The 19,174-nt window shown below is 40.5% G+C and overlaps 2 protein-coding genes across 8 annotated transcripts in view; one reads left to right on the top strand and one right to left on the bottom strand.

The window, feature by feature from the left end:
- Positions 1-19,174, top strand: part of VASN (vasorin) — a 347,445-nt gene that overhangs the window by 93,905 nt on the left and 234,366 nt on the right. The window lies entirely within an intron of this gene.
- The window catches only part of CREBBP (CREB binding protein), a 98,880-nt gene that overhangs the window by 53,346 nt on the left and 26,360 nt on the right, over positions 1-19,174 (bottom strand). For all 7 annotated transcript variants that reach the window (XM_069809744.1, XM_069809746.1, XM_069809751.1 and 4 more), the window contains one exon: positions 7,873-8,049. In XM_069809744.1, coding sequence (XP_069665845.1) covers positions 7,873-8,049 — 177 coding nt within the window. The remainder of the gene's footprint in view (positions 1-7,872; positions 8,050-19,174) is intronic.

The raw sequence follows: 19,174 nt of genomic DNA, 5'->3' as shown, positions 1-19,174 counted from the left end.
GGCTTCACGTTTGCTTCACCCCAATGACAAAATTTTCTTGACGAAGTAGGAAAATCAGACAATTCTGCTCCCACAATTAAAATAAATGCTTCAATGGTCAGACACACGCAGTAAAAAAGATAGTTCTGCTTCTCTTGCTAGCTTGCTGAGCTTCACCATAAACAGAACAAACAGATTAGGGGTTGAAAGTCTACTAAAACCTCCAACAGAGACGGTAGCTTCATTAACCAGTTTTCTAGAAACAGAGTAATACAACACTTCTATAGTGAAAAGCAGCTATTAATACCACTTAAAATTACGGAAACTATATATTCATACAAGAAGATAGTTCTGCCTTGTCCCTATTCTGAAGAGCAAAGACTTCCTGCGCTTCTGGGCAGCACAGATGCACAAGTATCTCATCTTCATGGACTCGGATGGACACAAAGTTCCCAGGCAGTTTTACTTTACTAAGATGACCAGCAATCCTCTCTGTTTTAATGTGTTTATATTCAATAGCACTCAACATTGTCTGTCAAGATGAAACACTATGTACCTTTTCTTATAAAAGTAGGCACCAATTTCAGTAGCACTGGTAATCTTTCAACAGCTAAACAACGTGATAAAGAACTCAGTGTCAGCCTAGCTTCCATATAGCATTATGTTTTTAAAATACATTTCTTCTTCCATAATTTCTTTTTATTTCCATGTTATTTCCTTCCCCATGATAGAAGAATACCACTTTCTGGAATCACTGTATTAGGACAAATCCTGCATTTTAAAAAATGCCTTTTAGTTAAGATAGGTTTGTAATTAACAGTAGAACTTAGTGAGATAATTAAGAATCCAGTGCCACAAAGGACTACTATTTTGATACAGTTGTTTGTTTTCTAGACCTTCCCTCACCCTAACTAGAAAGCAGGTAGCACTTTATATACTTGGGGTTTCTCAGGCTGTTGACATCTTGGACTAGAAAAGGGATGTTATTTACTAGCAACATGAGATTTTTAACAGGTCATCCACATGTGCACTTACATTATGGGTGCATCCAGTCTCATCAATTAAGACTTTAAAAAAACAACCCTTGCCGTATCTGCAGAGAGCAAGGCTGCATCCCACCTTGACTCATGCATGAGTATGTAAGATGAAATAGAACCAAACCTCTTCAGTTCCCCTTCAATCACAGGCTTAAAGTATGATCTTGAGGGTCATTTTCAGAGAAGGGATAGCGGGCATAAAGTGGATATATGCATGATATTGTAAATCTCAAATAACACTTCTAATTAGCAACACTTCTATCTGAATTCAGTATTCACAGTGTGATCAACTGCAATCATGTACCCCGCACATTTACATTAAGCTTGAAAGAAGTCCTTCCTGCAAACAGGAATTGCAGGAATGCTCTAATAAGCACTGAACCAGCTCTGAACAACCCAGGAAGCACTGTTCTGTCACAAAACCGCAACGAGAGCTCAAGCAGCAGCTATCTGATGGCATCAAGGAAGGAGACGTTTCTCAGTGCAGTCACTTAAGAACCCAGGCTTTCTCTGGTGACCACCAGAGCTTCATTGTGAAACACAGAACCAGTTTACAGTTCTTGCAATTCATCTTATGTTCTCTATGTGGAAGATGGTTTCTTTGGTTCCATCAGTTACTGTGAACAGGCATGGTCTGAACAGCCTGGTCTTATCCGTATCATACAGGAAGAACTATTCCCGACACCAGGAATGTGAAGGTCTGCTTTGGCTCGAGAAGTCCATGCACACAGAGAACAGGCTGACAAGTGGAAGTACTACAAGCACAAGTGCTTGCATTTGTGCACAATAACCCCAAAGTGCTGCATTTTCTCATCCAAGTAGCAGAAAGAATCAGAATCTGGTTCTGATTCCTGATTTTGAGTCTGTATGGTGGGCAGAAGATGAGGGGGGGAAAAAAAGGCTTCCTGAACCAGACACAACCTCAGAAGGTGGTCATGCTCTCTGGAGAGAGATTGACTTGAGTGGCAAGAAATTACGTTAGCCTGTTAGTAGCACCAATCTGAGAGACTGCAATGCAGATACAAATGAGAAGAAAGGGAAGGTGATACTCTCAGGTCCCATGTACAAAGCTGACATGATGCACAGTCTTAACACGAAGAATACGTTCAGAGCCCAAGATTTATTTCAAAGCTTTGGCATTGACATGGCTAGAGGCAGAGTTTTCATGTAAAAAGTGAAAAGGAGTATTTTCATCTTCCAACCTCCTCTTACCACTATGGAGTATAACTTCCATCTCTGAAGCTGGTACTGCAGACTGAGCCTCACAAGCCCACAGCAACCAGCAAGAAGGCTCCTATGGTCATTCCATAGAAGGAATTGAATAGTTGGTCCTAGAGAGTGCCCTCAATGCACCTGGCTTTTAATTACCAAAAGAGTTTTCTTTTAAAGCCAGCAAATGCCTCAATATTATGCAGTTGACTCTGCTGGGAATCAAGGCTGGATCAGCATCTTTCTTAATGATACACTTTTGGAGTTCTATCTCCTTGTCTCTATAAGCTTTCTGATTAGAAGGACCAGCAAATGACAAGAAGCATATAATGAAGAAGTGTTTCAAAGCAACAAAAATGAACAAAGCTTCATATAGGAATCTGCAGACAGAGTCCAGCTGTCACATACAGGAAATCAAGTGCACAAAATTTTAAGAGAGCTTTATATGGAATTTACTGGGTGATAAAACAGACTGAGGAATGATCAACATTAAAAGTCCCAATTTGTGGATAAGAGACAAATGAGAAGTGTAAGTGAAGGAAAGCCATGCTGTCAGAGTGCTGGCTATGGAGTACTTCACCTCAACTGCTGGAAGAGCATAGGAAATGGCAATGGATATTCTCCACCACATATATTCATATACAGAGGATGGGAGAGTGGAACATGAGCCAGAGCACTGGGGAGAGAGCAGATCCTCTTTTTCAGCTCACTTTTGCCAGCCTGGCACCATTATTTATGGATGGTGCAAAAATTAAAATGTTCCACCATTCAAAGGAATACATGTTCCCAGGATGAACTCCTGCACTAAGACAGAATAGGGATGCCTACTTTGTTCCCAACATAGTAACATAGTTTCTCTGGCACTGGACCTTATCTGTTAGATTTGCTTCCAGGTTATTAAGATCTTTTCCTTTAGAAGACCATGGCTAAGCAACACAGACAAGAGCTTTTCCCAGCTGTTTGATAGGCTGCTGCTCCACTTCCAGTCAAGTGGGATCTTCCCAAGGAAGAGGAGTGAGCATGCCTGGGAAAGAGAAACTTTCAGAGTGCAGGTCAGGGCAGGCACAGGGAAGGTGAGCACAGCAAACAGCAAGCCCACCAAAGACTGGGAGACCGCTGATGATAGCGGCAAGCAGACACACAGCATGCCTCTGGGGCGACAGTCACAGACCTTTCCCACAGTGAAAAAGAAGACTGAGTTTGCTGCAAGAGAGGGGGAAAAAAAAAAAAAAAAATCACTGAAAGGTTAAGAAAGCAAGCTTTCCTTACTGTAAGGACACAATAGAGATTTTTTCATAAAGCCTTTTATTTCTGGTCTCTAGAATAAAATAAAATACAAGTCGTCTATTTTAACTAGCTACAGTTCTACTTGTTCTAATTAAACCCGGCCTCCCAGTTTAAAAGCTTTCTTCATCTCTCTAGGAGGTCTGCAGCAAGGCACACCTAAGACATCATGCCCCAGTCATCGTTTTTCTCTCTTCTGATCAAAATCTGTTAATAAAGAAACCCAAAGAACATAAAAAGAAACACAGAAACAAGGAAGAAGGCAACAGAAAACTTGAGATGTAGTTTAATAAGAGAACGGGGAAAAAAACACAAGGGAAGATGTACCACTCCAATTCTAGTCAAGAGAACCAAGGAGAAATTATTTCCTTCACTTCCAAAAAGTAATATTCTCTCAACTCCATCTGCTGGTCATAAGGATAACTGTGAGACAAAGCTGGTGCCTGGAAGCCAAACTTCACACATGGTACTTCTAAGCCATGTAAAAATACTAGATTTACTGGTATGTCCATGAAGAAACCACCCATCACCACCCTTGGAATATGTAGCACTGCAGACACCGCAAAGCTTCAGCGAGTTTGATGGAAAAGTCTAACAGGGTTCTTCCCACTGACAGCACATCCCGGAGTCTGGCTACTCTGAAAACAAGAGGCTCCTGGCTTCCATACAGGCTGCACACTGTACTGAGTGCCAAAGTGCAGAGCATGGCTCACTTCCAGTCCAGAGATTTTGCATGATCTCACCACAGCAGAGCATTGCCAGTCCTGCATCAAACAATTTAAGTGACACTGAATCTCACTAGTGTGTCACCAAAACTTCCATCAACGTCAGAAGCAACATCTTTCTTTTGGAAACAAGTCATTTACTCAAGATTTCAAGCTGCCCATTCTGTAAGGAAAATTGATTGTATTCTTTAAGTCAGACAAAGCAATAGCTAATATGTTTTTCGGATCCACAGTTAAGAAAACAAAACAAACAAAAAATCAATCCATCTGGCTGGCACTGAAAATTAATACCTTAATGCTGACCTTTTAATCATTTTAATACCATAGGTTTTGTAACTTCTTTCCTCGTTAAAGAGATTAAACCAAAGGTGCTTCTCAGGGTCTAGTGTAAGGTCATGCTCGGAACAAGGGCTGGAAGATGCAATAAACCAATGCTTCTGAGAACCACTTCATTTGGGGGGGGGGCGCGGGGAACAGAGTGTGCTGTTCTTAGAAGAGTGGTAGCTTGAATTTGGATTTAAAAAAATCCACTGCTGCAGCAGAGGTTTATCCTGGCTGCCAGCATGAGGGTTATGCCTGGTGGCAGGAAAAGTCCTGGTTAGTGTTTGGGATGGGGTGCCACACATAATGATGCCAAGAGTAACGTGGGTTAAAAAACACACTTATCTTTTGCTTTATTTTTGCAGCATACAAATAAGGTTAGAGAGAAAGGCAAAAGATTGAAAGGAGTATTTTAAAAATGCCTTGCTTTTCAGGACCAAGGGGTCTTAATACAACAGCTGCACCTTTCTATTTCCTCTTCTCTTATTTAGACAATTCTTGGTGGTAACCAAGGTGTTTAATGTCATGCTGGAATCTAGTTTCCTGCCTCAGACATGCCACATATAACCAATGTTTTCATTCACATGGGTTTGTCTCTCTCATGGAATAGTACTTTTGGAGCCCTTTAAGATGAGGATAGTATAGAGGGCTGGTTTAGCAACATATGTGGTTCCAATCGTCTCACAAAAAAACCCTGGAGGTCCTTTTAAAAGGATGTAGTTGGTCTTTCACCTGCCATAGTAGATGGAGTCTGAACTGATCTTCCACAGGTTCATTTTTGATAGACGGTAGTGGAACGCTATACCCTTTTCCACTTCACTCCTGCCTCCTTCAGGAAACGTGATAGACCACGTCTCCAGCAGACCACACACAACGCCAAATACATTAAATCAAACCACTATCTCTAGGGTCCTAAAGCATCGTGGGACATAGCAAATGGCAAAGTGATTGCAGCAAGAAAGCACGGCATAATAGTTCAAACACCACAACTCTGCTCTGGGGAGCTGCCTCTGTCACAAGCAACTTCTTCCAAGTGCCATTTGGGTCATATTTTAGTTCCCCAATGTGAGACACAGACATCACTTCCATGAGTTGTGGGAGCACACATCTAACCAATGTGAATGTTATTTTACCCTTAGATAATGTCTTAACATATGAAATGAAGGCTTTAGCAAGCCAGAGCCTACAAACCTGAAGCTCAGAATCAGCAGATTCTTCCAATCTTACTCCCTTTATGCCTCAGCCTCGTGTTTAAAACTGGGGCAACACATCTTTATCTCAGAGAGGCACTGTAAAAATTAACTAATCCGAAGTATATGCCTGCTCCAGTGATGACTACCACAGAAAAAAACGTTTGGAAAAGACTGGCTGAGTGGTATATATTACTACATACAGTCAACAAGACCCACAGCTACACACTGAGCAGCAAAAATAGAACAAAATGTTGACTATATGCTCTTTCAGAGGGCACTGTTCATATTGTATGCTGAATAAAGCAAAGTCCCTGTGGAAGGAATAGCATATGGCCATGTATGTACTATTACCAAATAATTACACTGCCTTACCCACTGCTGCCAAGTAAAGGTTAAATTTTAACAAGTCTGACATTTCCTTTTAAATTCTTGGCTTTGCAATAAAAATGTTTAGATGGAAACTTCAGTTTTTAGAGATGAAAGTTCCACCCCCATCAGGACCACAATCACACTCTAAGCACCACATGATCCATAAGCAGGGCTGAGACCTTTTGGCTCGACAGTACAGATGTCTGTCAGCTGAAATGGCTATTACTCTCCGTATTGGCTTGAGGAAGAAAAAGATATATTGGACATACGAAGCTTTTGACACCTGAGAAACAAAGAAAGATGGTTTCGATTGTCCTGTCAGAAGACAAGTGCTATTTCTGACATTTTGAAGAAACTGCAATTGATAGTACTGGGAAAGTAAGTTTCCCTTACTTTCCTCTGTCTCTCAGACAAGATGGGAGAAAGGAAACTGAAAGTTTTTTCTTTTACTTCCTCCCCCACCACTAGACAAGCCTTGATGGCAAATGCCTTTTTTATGCCACCTGAATACCTGCCATTATATCCTTTACTAGTGAGTACATTAAGATTTAGGCTTCCCAAAACCTGACATTTAAATGAGCACAAAATTAGGCTTCAGAATCACAAGATGTGTGTCCACAAGATGAATACAGCACTTTGGTCAGATTTGCAGGTTCTCTGCAGAACCAGGGCAATAATTCATTTGCTTTACACCTGATGCAAACTTAAAGTATTTTAAAAACAAAATTAGAATAGTCATGCAGCAAATTGTCTTTTAACAAATATTCTCATGAGTGCAAATAGTATTCTGAACATGGTCTTAATCCTAATCACCAGCTCTTTTCCATAATCATAAGCAGTAAATAACAGATGATATTAAACAAAGATTTCACAGTGTAACTAAAGGAAAATTAGGAAGTGGTCCTCTAAAATCAGGAGAAAAGAGGAAGTTTATTACATCCTATTCCCTCTCATATATAGCCTTATTAGTGATAGGCAGGTAGCAAACTCACTGATGGAAGGACAAGCATTGCTTGTGCCAAGAAATAGCTGGGTTTCTAGTTAAATTAAAAAAAAAAAAGCAATTTGCATCTTATGGAAGGTTTTACAAGTTTCTATAGTAACTGCTATCATGTATAAGAATATAAAATGCAACAAGCTGGAGTTTCCATAGAAACAACACAAGCAGTCTGATTAATAGGCAGACATACTGAGACAAATGGGAATATTTAATTTCACTTTATAAAGAAAACTCTAGTAAACAGAATATTACAAACTTGGGCAAGGTATCCTAATAAGAACTATTCTCATAAGCCTGTGAGGTGCAAGTCATGCACAGTATAAACTGAGAAGCATGTGGTGTGTTCACCATATTAGATACAAGGGTATGAAAGGTACTATTTAGTTTCAGGAAGTTGATGATGTATCCAACACATTCTAATTGATTTAGGAGTTTAAACCTACAAACAGCACTTACAGAGAAGACATTTTCATCTGGTTTGGAACTAAATGTACCAGACAGAATGAAAGGATGTAATGCAATTCTTATAACAAAACACTGTGATTGCTTAGAAAGTTAAATGGCTGCATAAAAATGTACACAAACTTTCCACACACACTGAAGAGTGGTAGTGAGGAACCATGAGGCAACTTTGATGTTTAAATGACCATGGAGAACTAAGTAGTCCGCTAATGTTGCGGAAGCCATATCACCCAAGAATTTAGAATGTGCTACCAAGACATAACAAATAAGGGAAACAGGCAGGTACAACTCACCATGTTTGGCACACTGGTGACTGGAGTACTCTTGATGTCGGCAGGAAAGGGAGACAAACTATTCGCCATGCCTGGCTTGTTTGGTAACTGAGGATTCACTCCTGTAGCTCCCATTTGCTGCCCTCCAGTTTGACTGAAAGGCTGCCCAAAGGGACTAGTGTTACCTGTCATTCCCATCTGGAAAAGAATGAATGAAATTATAATAATTTCCTTGATTCTGAAGGGACGTTAAAAAAAAACAACAACAACAAAAAACATATGTCAAATATCCATCTTTGCATTCACACAGACCAAATTCCGGTTTAAGTCACTCAACATTAAAATCTCAATTTCACAACTTTAATCACATTTAATTAATTTTTTAAAAAAAATTTTACAAATTTACACAGCTGTGTGTATCTGAAGTCTTGCAATTCAACTTACAAAATCACTGTGCAAATGCAAAGGAGAAAACAAGATTATCTTTCTCAATCTGCATTGACAGAAATTAACGTTTTCCAACACCACAAAAACTGCTGAAAACCAAACAAACCTCAAATCCTGTAATAGTTTGTGCATTCTGTGCACAAAGCATGACTTTATATATAGACTAGATGGGAAGGGAGAGGAATATAAGGAGGCATCTAGGAAATGCTTACCTACTTATGTTTTGGTACTTGAGGAAAAACGTCTGAACAAAAGGACATCTAAGGCTGACATCCTTGACAAATTACACCCCCAAACTCCTTAAGAATAGCAAGCAGAAATATGACTCCCCCTGAATGAATGAAGGCAACACTGTCCATCCAAAGAGCTATTTTGCCTGAAGAACAGTCTCCCAAGAGAAGTGGTGAAATTTCTATTACTTGAGTCCGTTAATATTACATTGGACAAAGGTCCTGAAAAGACATTTTAGCAGGAATTTACTTCTTTCAAAGAGGATGACTAAGACTAGGACCCTCCTTCCCTCCTCCAAATAAAGAAGAAACAGAAGTTGACAGATCATGTTTGTGTTCCCTCCTGCCTTGCACTGGGAGGATTTCTAGATGACTTTATCACCTGTCAATGTCTTAAAAATAAATCCAACCACTGAGCAAGTCTTTATTTGAAATATTAAATTGTATTTTCCCCTTCCTTTGACCTCCCCAGCCTTTCCTTACACAACACACTGGTTTTCCATGGTCCTGGTCTTTTCACTTCCCTTACCAGCAAGGATTCAGGAGGACTATGCCCATGGCTGGAAGAGGGACCATACACATCAGCTTATCAGTGTAACAGCTTCATAATAAGGAACTGCTCAGTGGTTGGTTTTTCATGCTTACAGGAATCGGACTAAATGACCAGTTGATGAAGCACTGGTTAAGAGCAGTAAATTATATCGGAGCAGAGTCCAATAAACACAATTCGACTGTGTCCTCTTTGTCAGTGTACTTTGTACACTTGGGTTTCAGACAGCTAGCCCAGCCGCACTCAGAGTAGCTTTATGTTAACCTGCATCCTGGAGAGTGACTGTTGACAGATTCAGGACTTTTTCAACTGTACAAAATGTTGTATCTTTATAGAAGAATCTGACCCACTATATACACATTAAAAAAAAAAAGCTGTTACTTGGCAATGTAAGAGGTTATCATGTATGTGCTGTGTTTCAGAGTAAAGCTGAATAATTCAAATAGCATCTAAGACCAAAAAACCCCAATTGCTTCAGAGCATCAAAAGCTTAGTAATAAAGACTGCTTTTAAAGAAAAGTGGTGTTGACTACTATCACATTGCAAAAGTATCAAGAATTTTATTTTCTGTATTTGTGTTTGTTTTGTAGGACTGTATGTTCAAAGAAATTAGTTTTTTAAATTATTATTTAGTACAACATGATTTTGGCACTTTTCTCTGAAGAATTAATAGCAAAGTATTTAATAAACTTACCCACTCATCTTAACCCACTATTTCAGACAAGGCATGAGAAAGTATTTATGAATAGCTTGGTATAGATGATCCTATGATGGTCTATCAGATTAACAGTGAAGAAAACTTCTGAAACTAGAAGTGAGATTCTGAAAAAGTAGCTTAATGACCAACTATTTGAACCTTTCAGAGGCCAGAAATAGGAACATTAGCTGTTTGGCTGTTATTCGGTTTCCCCTTGTGTCTAAATCCACAACTACAAACTTCATTTGTCTGCGGAAGGACTTGGCCCTTCTAGTCTTCTTTGAACTTGCCTGCAGGTTTCGTGGAGTTTTTTTAAAACTGAATAATACATTGACTATCCTGGCTACCACCGCTGTGCTACAACTTCCTATGAGCCCCTACAGCCACCACAACCGCTGTGAAAGCACAGTGGTGAGCCCGAGTTGGGAGACAGAAATGCTGTATACACATGAAGCTATTTCCATGGCCCTACTTGGGGCACACCAGCCTGCAGGAGACGGTGCAAGCAAAGTCCTTCTTAGACCTTGCAGCTTAAGGCTGAAGCACACTCAGCCACTGGGGAGGAGATGGAAAAGATTCAGTGCAGACGATGAAGTTGCCTAACACGGATGTGCTGAGCTTGCGCAGCATAATGTTATAAGCCTCTGGCAGAATCTTAAACACAGCTGAACTTTCAAAAAGCAAAAGAGATTTTCTTTAGGCAGTGAGAGCGCTAAGCAAATTTTACACCAAATTTAAGTTCTTGCTCCAAAAGAAACAGAGAGGTGTTAATCTCATTTCACTATCAGGAAAGATTAACTTCTTTTTTTATTAAAGGAAAAATGTTTAAAAATGGATTTTAAGGAAAAATATCACAAATGTTTCAGTCTCAAAAGACAAAAGAACAGAGAATTTCTTTTTAAGTTTGTTAAAACCCTAAACCACTAGAACATCCCAGAAGCACCAAGGAACTGCAATCCTAAGAGGTACCACATGGTTGGTTTATCATATTTCAGTATTTCCTTTTCAACAGATCTTGTTATTAAACATATCACAACTCAGTACAACAACAAAGCAACCTTTCAAGTCTTCCAAATTGAGTGCTTAATATCATGAGGATGATTTTCCCTTTGCTAGGTGGTCATCAAGTAATAAATACTTGACTGAAATTTTAAGAAATGCCTTGCTGTTCTTTGACATCAATCTGGAAGCAGAGTAGCTTCCATTTGAAACCTTGTGCTTTTTTTAAAGCTGATCTCTCCCACATTTTCAATGTCTAATGTATTTCAAAGTCTAAAGCTGTGCTTTAGTAAGCGAAATGAACCTAAGGCTAGAGTTACATCAGTCTACGACTTTAAAAAAAAAAGCAGATAGTTTGATAACACTGTAAAACATTAGACATGGCCTTTAACCTACACTTCATTTTTGTAAATTACTGCCACTGAAACAAACTGTAGAAGACTTTTTTTTGTTTGAAGTCCATCTTTAAAAAAAATAAAAAAATCTGAAAAGGTGGAAAGACCTATCTTTCTTATGTGGCAATCCCTGAAGCAGACATGGAGACAAAAATCAGACAAGACCATGCACGGGTTTATTAAAGCTCACAGATGTTTGTAGTTTTAGGGTTTTTTTAAACTCAGTTTTGCCTCAGAGGAGTTAACCTTATTAACAGGACTGTGATTTCCAGAGACTAGAAGTGCACAACACAATGCAAGAACTGCTCTAATGAACTCTTACCTATTTATAACAGTTTTCAACCAAGTCTGGGATCGACAAGGAGTTTTAGTGGCAGAACAAGCTGCTGCCAAACAGCTTTAAGATCAACAGGAAGGCAACAAATAGGAGGTGGGAGAAAAGGAAGAATCAAGCAGATCCCCTGCATATCAAACACTGAAAAACATCCAAGTGCATAAGGCATTAACTGGCATTTCCTGGTTCATTAGCTGAACACTGAGATCAGGTGACCTTCCATAAAACTATGTAAACCACTTCTAATTGAAATCTCAAAAAACAACTGGCAAATATGATCAGATGATTGAGCCTACAAGCAGTAAAGATTTTACACTGCTTATTCATTCTGCAAACTGAAACCAGCAGCTCCAAAGCAAACAAGTCAGAAGGCTCAAACACTGTGGCTCCTGCCTCTGCCCCCAGGTTTTTTCCTATGTGAAATGAGGGGGCAGGACTCAGAAGGCCTTTTTTTTTTTTTTTTTTTGTATTTCTGAAACAGAACTCTGATCCCAAATTACATAGTTCAGGGGAAGATTACTAGGTAATTACAAGTCATCAAAGAAGATAAACCAGCAAGAACATGCGAGTTAGCAACCTGGTAAGAATGGTTGTTCTCATGGGGGACTCTGAGCCATCACAAAGACTTGTATTTTGCTTAAAGTTTGTTAGATTTACTTTCCCGAAAGGAATGAAAGCAAAAAGCAATCCACTGCAAGGTGTTTCTTTTTCCACCTGCAACAAATGGGCACGGATGTGCATCACAGGGCTACTCAAGCTTCAACATATCAGTGTGGTAGCCAGTGCATTTCCATTACAACAAAAGCAGAAAGCTTCTCTCTGCAAACCCAGGTTATGTTGCAGTTTGCTCCCATTTTGTTCTAAGCTTAAGGATGTTCCCTCCCCTGTTGCCTTCTCTTCTTCTCTATCAGTTCCTTCAATTGTCAGGTCATCTCCTTTCTCTACCTGATGCAACCATTTTCTGCAGGCCATGTTCTCTGCACTCCATCCCAGGGTGGCTCCTTTAATCCCACCTCATCCTCTGGCAACTCACATTTTATACTCATGTTTCTGTTACAATTTTGTGCAACTCTTGCTTCTTGCCCAGTTCTTTGTAGCCACAACTGCAATGACTTCTGATGGAGTAAAGCAGACTTTTTCCACAAGCAAGGTGTTTTCTATGCTGCTGTTCCATCAGCTGCAATGGGGGAGATGCAGGGGTGCTATAAACCACCCCAGCACACAACTGCAAGTCAAGGCTAGAAGTGCCTGAAGTAACACGATTAATGCAGGACACGAGCTTAAACACATGATTTCTACTCTAAAGCAGTTCTTCTCAGAAATATGATAATGTTACTCTCCTTTAATGGAAAAGATGCATTTAGTTTAATAATTCTGCTATCCCAGAAAGACAAGCAGATTCTGTTCCCTTTTTTATCACTATGGCAACTCTCTAAGATACTGGAATCTATTACTGAGTGTGGATAGGAAATAGGGTATTTTACTCTCACAAGCCAAGGAACATACAAACTTCCAAGCTGAAAAAAGAAAAACTTAAAACCTTTGTTTAGCTGACTTGGATTACACATCTCCCATTGCAATGTTTTGAGCAGCAGGTGTGGGAGGTACTTCCTCTTTGTTTTGCTTTTTCTTTATTTTCAGAGCAGAACAGCAATTCAATTTCCTCTAGTTCCTGGAGCTTCATAGATATTATAGATCAAGTCTGTGACCAAACCTATGTACCTCATCTGATGGGTGCAACTCAGAGTTGATATGACAGAAATGAGAAGTTCACCAATCTAATTTAAAAGATACCTTAGGACCAGACTGGATCTTCATACTATGCCATTTCTTCTATTTTTAAAGCTTACTCTTTTCCTCCCTTCTCGATCACTGCTGACATACCACAGTACTTCTTCCTCCAGCCCAGCATCAGGGAGCTACCCTCTTTGGACACAAAGCATCTAGGCCATAAATAAATCCTGTCCTTTCCTCCTACTCTACGTTTTTATTACCTGTCCCTTCACCTGTACCACTACAGCCAGCTCTCTCACTCAAGCTGTTAGAGTTACCTCATTACCACCTATTCCTCTGAGGCTTCCAGGACATGCAACTAATATAACACACTGCAAAAATCATTCACCGTTACAAGCACATAATTTCCTATTCACAATCGCTTTTTTAGCTTCCCCTCCAACATGCTGTCATAAACCACAGAACTGTATACAGTTCTGCTCCTTGCTACCCATTTTCCTTTGGGAAACTCTGCTCTCCTCTGTTGCCCCAACCCACCTTTCACTCCAGGGCTTCCAAATGTAATAAAAGGTCTGGCAGGACAGACTGAGTTTACTATTAGGTTTCCTGCAAGAGAGAAACCATCCTCATTTGCAGGCACATGCCACGGAGCAGCACCTACCTCTGACAACACTCCTGGGTTTGTATCTTTACCACCACTGACTACATAAAGTTAATGCTGTAATTTTTATTTTTTTTTTAATTAGTTGGTCCAGACATATTAGTCCAGGAAAAAAAACCCCTTATCTCTAAGTTAAATGTTGATTTTCATTAAGTTTTGAAGCCCTGATTCTTCTGTACAAAAATGGAAGAAGGTTATTCTGGCCAAGTATTTAAAAACAAAACAATACCACCAGATGCGGACTAGCCTGACAGCAGAAAAAACACTGAAAGCTTGATACGAGAATCAAAGAACTCAAAGCAGCATGGGTTCAGTGGAAAATAAGCCTGGCTGAAGTAATCTGATTATGATCCGATCCTGTAAACTAAAAATAGTTATGTTATTGTTAATATTCAATTCAGTACCTACTAGATTTTTAACTGGGGAACAGTCCTAGAAAGAAAGGAAGCAAGCTAGATAAGCTTGGCTGGACTTTGGAAGCTGTGAATCTGCAAAATGCTTGAACAACATATCCGAGCTCTCAATATGACAACAGGAGGTATGAAAAGAAGACTGGGCAAGCGTAAAGCGACATCTTTATGCGGTTGGCTTGATGTGAATGCTATTGCAGTGACGACAATCATGCTGCATTAGTTCTTCATGAATGATATGTAAAAATGACAGGATTCAGAGAAGCCTCAAGAACTATTCAAAGGACTAAAAGGCATGGCTACAACAGACAGTCTAATTGCAATCTAATAGCCTAATTTATTTAGCTTACTATTTAAGCTTATTAATTTGCTTATCTTACTAAGACAAGGACTGAAGTGATCCTAAAGTACCGATATTGGGAATAGAAAGGTGATAACACAAATATCTTCAATTTGCAAAGACATATCAACAGGTAAGAGCTGAAGCTCTATAGCTTCAAAGCAAAAATTAGAAAAAAACGTAAGTGACCAAATTCCATTGATATTCTTAAGATTATATTAAACTTTTATCCAAATAGTGTGTGCTTCTCCTCATCAACAGGAATTAATTCACAGAATCACAGAATGGTTTGGGTTGGAAGGGTCCTTAAAGACCATCTAGTTCCAACCCCCCTGCCATGGGCAGGGACACCTTCCACTAGACCACGTTGCTCCAAGCCCCATCCAGCCTGGCCTTGAACATTTCCAGGGACGGGGCATCCACAACTTCTCTGGGCAACCCGTGCCAGCGCCTCACCACCCTCACAGTAAAGAATTTCTTCCTTATATCTAATCTAAACCTACCCTCTTTCAGTTTAAAACCCTTACCCCTCGTCCTACCACTATACTCCCTGATAAAAAAACCCTCCCCATCTTTCCTGTAGGCCCCCTTTAAGCACTCGAAGACCGCTATAAGGTCTCCCCAGAGCCTTCTCTTCTCCAGGCTGAACAACACCAACTCTCTCAGCCTGTTCTCATAGGAGAGGTGCTCCAGCCATCTGATCATCTTCATGACCCTCCTCTGGACTCACTCCAACAGGTCCATGTCCTTTTTATGTTGGGGGGCCCCAAAGCTGAATGCAGTACTCCACATGGGGTCTCACCAGAGTGGAGTAGAGGGAGAGAATCACCTCCCTTGACCTGCTGATCATGCTTCTTTTGATGAGGCCCAGGATACAGTTGGCTTTCTGGGCTGCAAGCGCACATTGCTGGGTCATGTTGAGCTTCTCATCAACCAACACCTCCAAGTCCTTCTCCTCAGGGCTGCTCTCAATCCACTCATTGCCCAGCCTGTGTTTGTGCCTGGGATCACCCCAACACATGTGCAGGACCTTGCACTTGGCCTTGTTGAACTTCACGAGGTTCACAAGGGCCCATTTCTCAAGCCTGTCAAGGTCCCTCTCGATGGTATCCCTTCCCTCCAGTGTGTCGACCGCACCACACAGCTTGGTGTCATTGGCAAACTTTGCTGAGGGTGCACTCGATCCCACTGTCCATGTTGCCAACAAAGATGTTCAACAGTGCCGGTCCCAATACTGACCCCTGAGGAATGCCACTCGTCACTGGTCTCCATTTGGACATTGAGCTGTTGACTGCAATGCTTTAAGTGTGACCATCCAGCCAGTTCCTTATCCACTGAGTGGTCCATCCATCAAATCCATGTCTCTCCATTTTAGAGGATGATCCCTGGCTGCTCAAACAATTTCTCTGTATTCCTCCCAGGCTACCTCTCCTTGTTTCCACTCTCTGTAGCTTCCTTTTTGTGTTTGAGTTTGTCCAGGCGCTCCTTGGACAAAAGGAGCCAAAAAAAAGCCACAAGCCATTCACAAAAGCCACAAGGCCTAAATCAGAGGTACTAATGTCTGACTTTGTATCAGTGTCATTTTTATACGCCTAATTCTTCATAAAATGGAACCTAATAGTAGAAAGGGAATTAGAAGTTCCCTTCTGCTTGTCTAGAGATAACAGAAAGGTGAGAAGAAAAAGTCATCTCAGGAAGCAAAAATGATCTAAGATCATGACCAAGCTGCCAAGTCCATTAACCAAACCCAGAGACAAGTATCAAAGTCCAGGAAAGCAGAGGAGCAGAACAGAAGCCAAAAACTGCATTGAACTATTATATCCACCTCTGCATCGCAGAACCGTATTAGACTGAGCATGGCTAAGCGCAGCTTCGGATGGCTGCTCTTCCAACAACATGAGATCAAGGACAGGGTAGACTGCAAGACAATTTCATTCATTCACTCAATCCAGCAGCAATTAAGTTGCCTCTTCAGACTGACATTGATTGCAGGATCACAAACCCAGTTAGGTTGTTAGCTAGGTATCCTAAGGAAACTGGTCTTAAACAACAGTGCTGTGACAATCAGCATCCCATCTCCTCCCCCTTCCTCAAATCAATTTTTCTCTAATCACTTTGGAAATCACTGGTCAATTTGACCCATTTTTGTTAAAGGTTTCACAGATAATTAAGTTCCTAAGACTGCCGAGTACAGAGATGGACAGGTAGATTATGACACTCAGATTAACATCTCCACAAAGAAAATGCACAAAGACCTCTGCCATTACCCACTGTGTTTAGCAGCAGACTGAGTATCCAGGGCTCTGAATGAGCCACCATTATTGCCAGTTTTGCCCTGTCAGCACCTCAGAAAGATTATCTGAGGACATGGGAGGGAGCTGAAAGCACAATAAGAAATGGTTTAGAAGACCCTTGGGGAGCGGTGCTGTGAAGAACTACAGCCTCTATAGTGCCATGAGGATACACAGCCAATATACTGGTTACGCTACTCTCAGATCTGTTTTGGTAACAGAAAAATAGGAAGGTCAGAGCCTTTTTTCCCCACCAAACTGTTCCCATGCTTCTGAATCTGACAAAATAGATATAGGAAGAAGACACAAAGACAGCCTTTTCATGAACCACCACTATCCTTACATTATTCTGGAATTAGTCTATGGTACAAAAGCTAAAATCCATTTAGCTGTAAGCCCCAGATTAATAATTAAAATTATTTCAGAGAACAGAACATGCATGTCATAATTAAGAAAAGGAGAGAGAGAAAAGGCATCCTGGATATGATCTGTTTTGATAAAAGGCCAGATCTTCACAAACTAACAGTAATGTTGAAGAGTTGCATATGTGAGAACTTGCCCATTCAAAAGTATAGATTGCTCTAGTAAGGCACATTTGTCACTCACTACTGCTTTCTTCTAAATCCTTCATATTCGCAAGGAAGGACACTCCCTCTACTTCCTCCTGTTGAATCACTGAACCCAGTGTGAAATAACATGCTGAATGCTGAGGAGACAATAACTAGTTCCACCTTTCAAAAGCTACCTATAAACTGTGATTGAGTTTTCTGAATGCCTGAGCTGTAACTTTAGAGTTTACACCGTAATCAATAGCCTTAGGCTGACAGACCAACTGTGCATAAATAATCCAACCCTTCTAGAGCCACTGCTACCCAGCATCTCTCAGGCTTCATCCAAACCCCCCTATGTGTTAGGGACACTTTTTTTCTACCCCCCCCCCCCCCAAGAGCAAGCTGGCAGGAAAGAGAAATTCTCCACTTCCCACTATGACCCACAGATCCAAGAAGTATTCTTTGGGTTTAGCATGAACAGAATGATTGGGTATACAGAAATGGTATGCTGCTCCTGCCTCCAAGCTATCACTGTCACAAGTCACTACAGGACAGGGATGATTCAGAACTTCTTTTGTACTTGCTGCTACCAAGCCATGCAATCCTATCCACCCTTTGCCTTCCTCTTTTATGAGCCTCACCAAAACCAGTCACTTAATACTCTATTATTGGACTAAGCCTTCAAATCCCTTGTCATCAAATTACTACACCTACTTCAAATCTGAGCTTTCAACATGCAACTTGGTTAAAAAGCTCAGCATTTTGTCCCTCTTCTCTCTTCCCATCCATTGAAATGTTTTTGCTACTAAGTGTGTCACCTTGCTTGGCTTAAATAATTTTAACTTTCTTCCTCTTGATCTTTCTCTCAAGACAAGGAAATCAAGCAGTCAGGTGTCTCAGATGTTCAGAAGTTATCAATTAAAAATTATACAAAGTACTGTGAATGCAAGAGTAGGTCTGCTCTAAGTAATGGAGGAACATCAGAAATTCAGACTGATAGACAATTCAGCTGCTTTTAATACTGTTAGTAAGCAACAGTGAAAGAGGACAGAACTGCTTTCAAAAGGCTTACTTCTGCTTTCCAAAGTGGTAACTCAATGAGACAGAGACCTGTGCTTTGCCATCTGCACTGCTTCACCATTGGCTCCCAGATGAGTTTAACACACACAAGTTCAGAGCTACTATGATCTGGCATCAACCATCTGGAGTTAATTCCTCCCCAGTCCCTGTGTGCTATTGCCACAACTCCAATCAGCTGCTTTTGCTTGCACGCTCAGTACAAAAGAGCAGCTTTCCAGCCAGGCACACACCAAGGACTTCGCCCTTTGGACTCTTATCTACCTCTGGTATGAAACACAAATCTCTAACAAGAAGCAAGGTCCACCTAACCAATTAAGGCTCTCAGAGAAGTGTAAAAGATAGCTCCATTAGGAATTTATGTTCATTTGTGAAGTGGGAAAGACAGGCTTTCTTTACTATGTTGGCATCATCTTGTATCTGTTTACTGACAAAAAAAAAAAGTCTCTACTAATTGCTATTTCATCCTATATTAATGTGTTCCAAAAGAAAGTCACCACGGTGCTTGGTATGTATATGCCAGAGGGACAGATGGAGAAGCAAGGAAAAGATTAATCATTTTATGGCAGAAAGCCAGTGGCTTTACCAAAAAAAAAAAAAGTGAATT

Source organism: Haliaeetus albicilla, chromosome 22, assembly GCF_947461875.1.
Source record: "Haliaeetus albicilla chromosome 22, bHalAlb1.1, whole genome shotgun sequence".
NCBI classification, from domain to species: domain Eukaryota; kingdom Metazoa; phylum Chordata; class Aves; order Accipitriformes; family Accipitridae; genus Haliaeetus; species Haliaeetus albicilla.
Note: the sequence above shows the minus strand (reverse complement) of the source record. Positions and strands in the feature narration are given on the sequence as shown.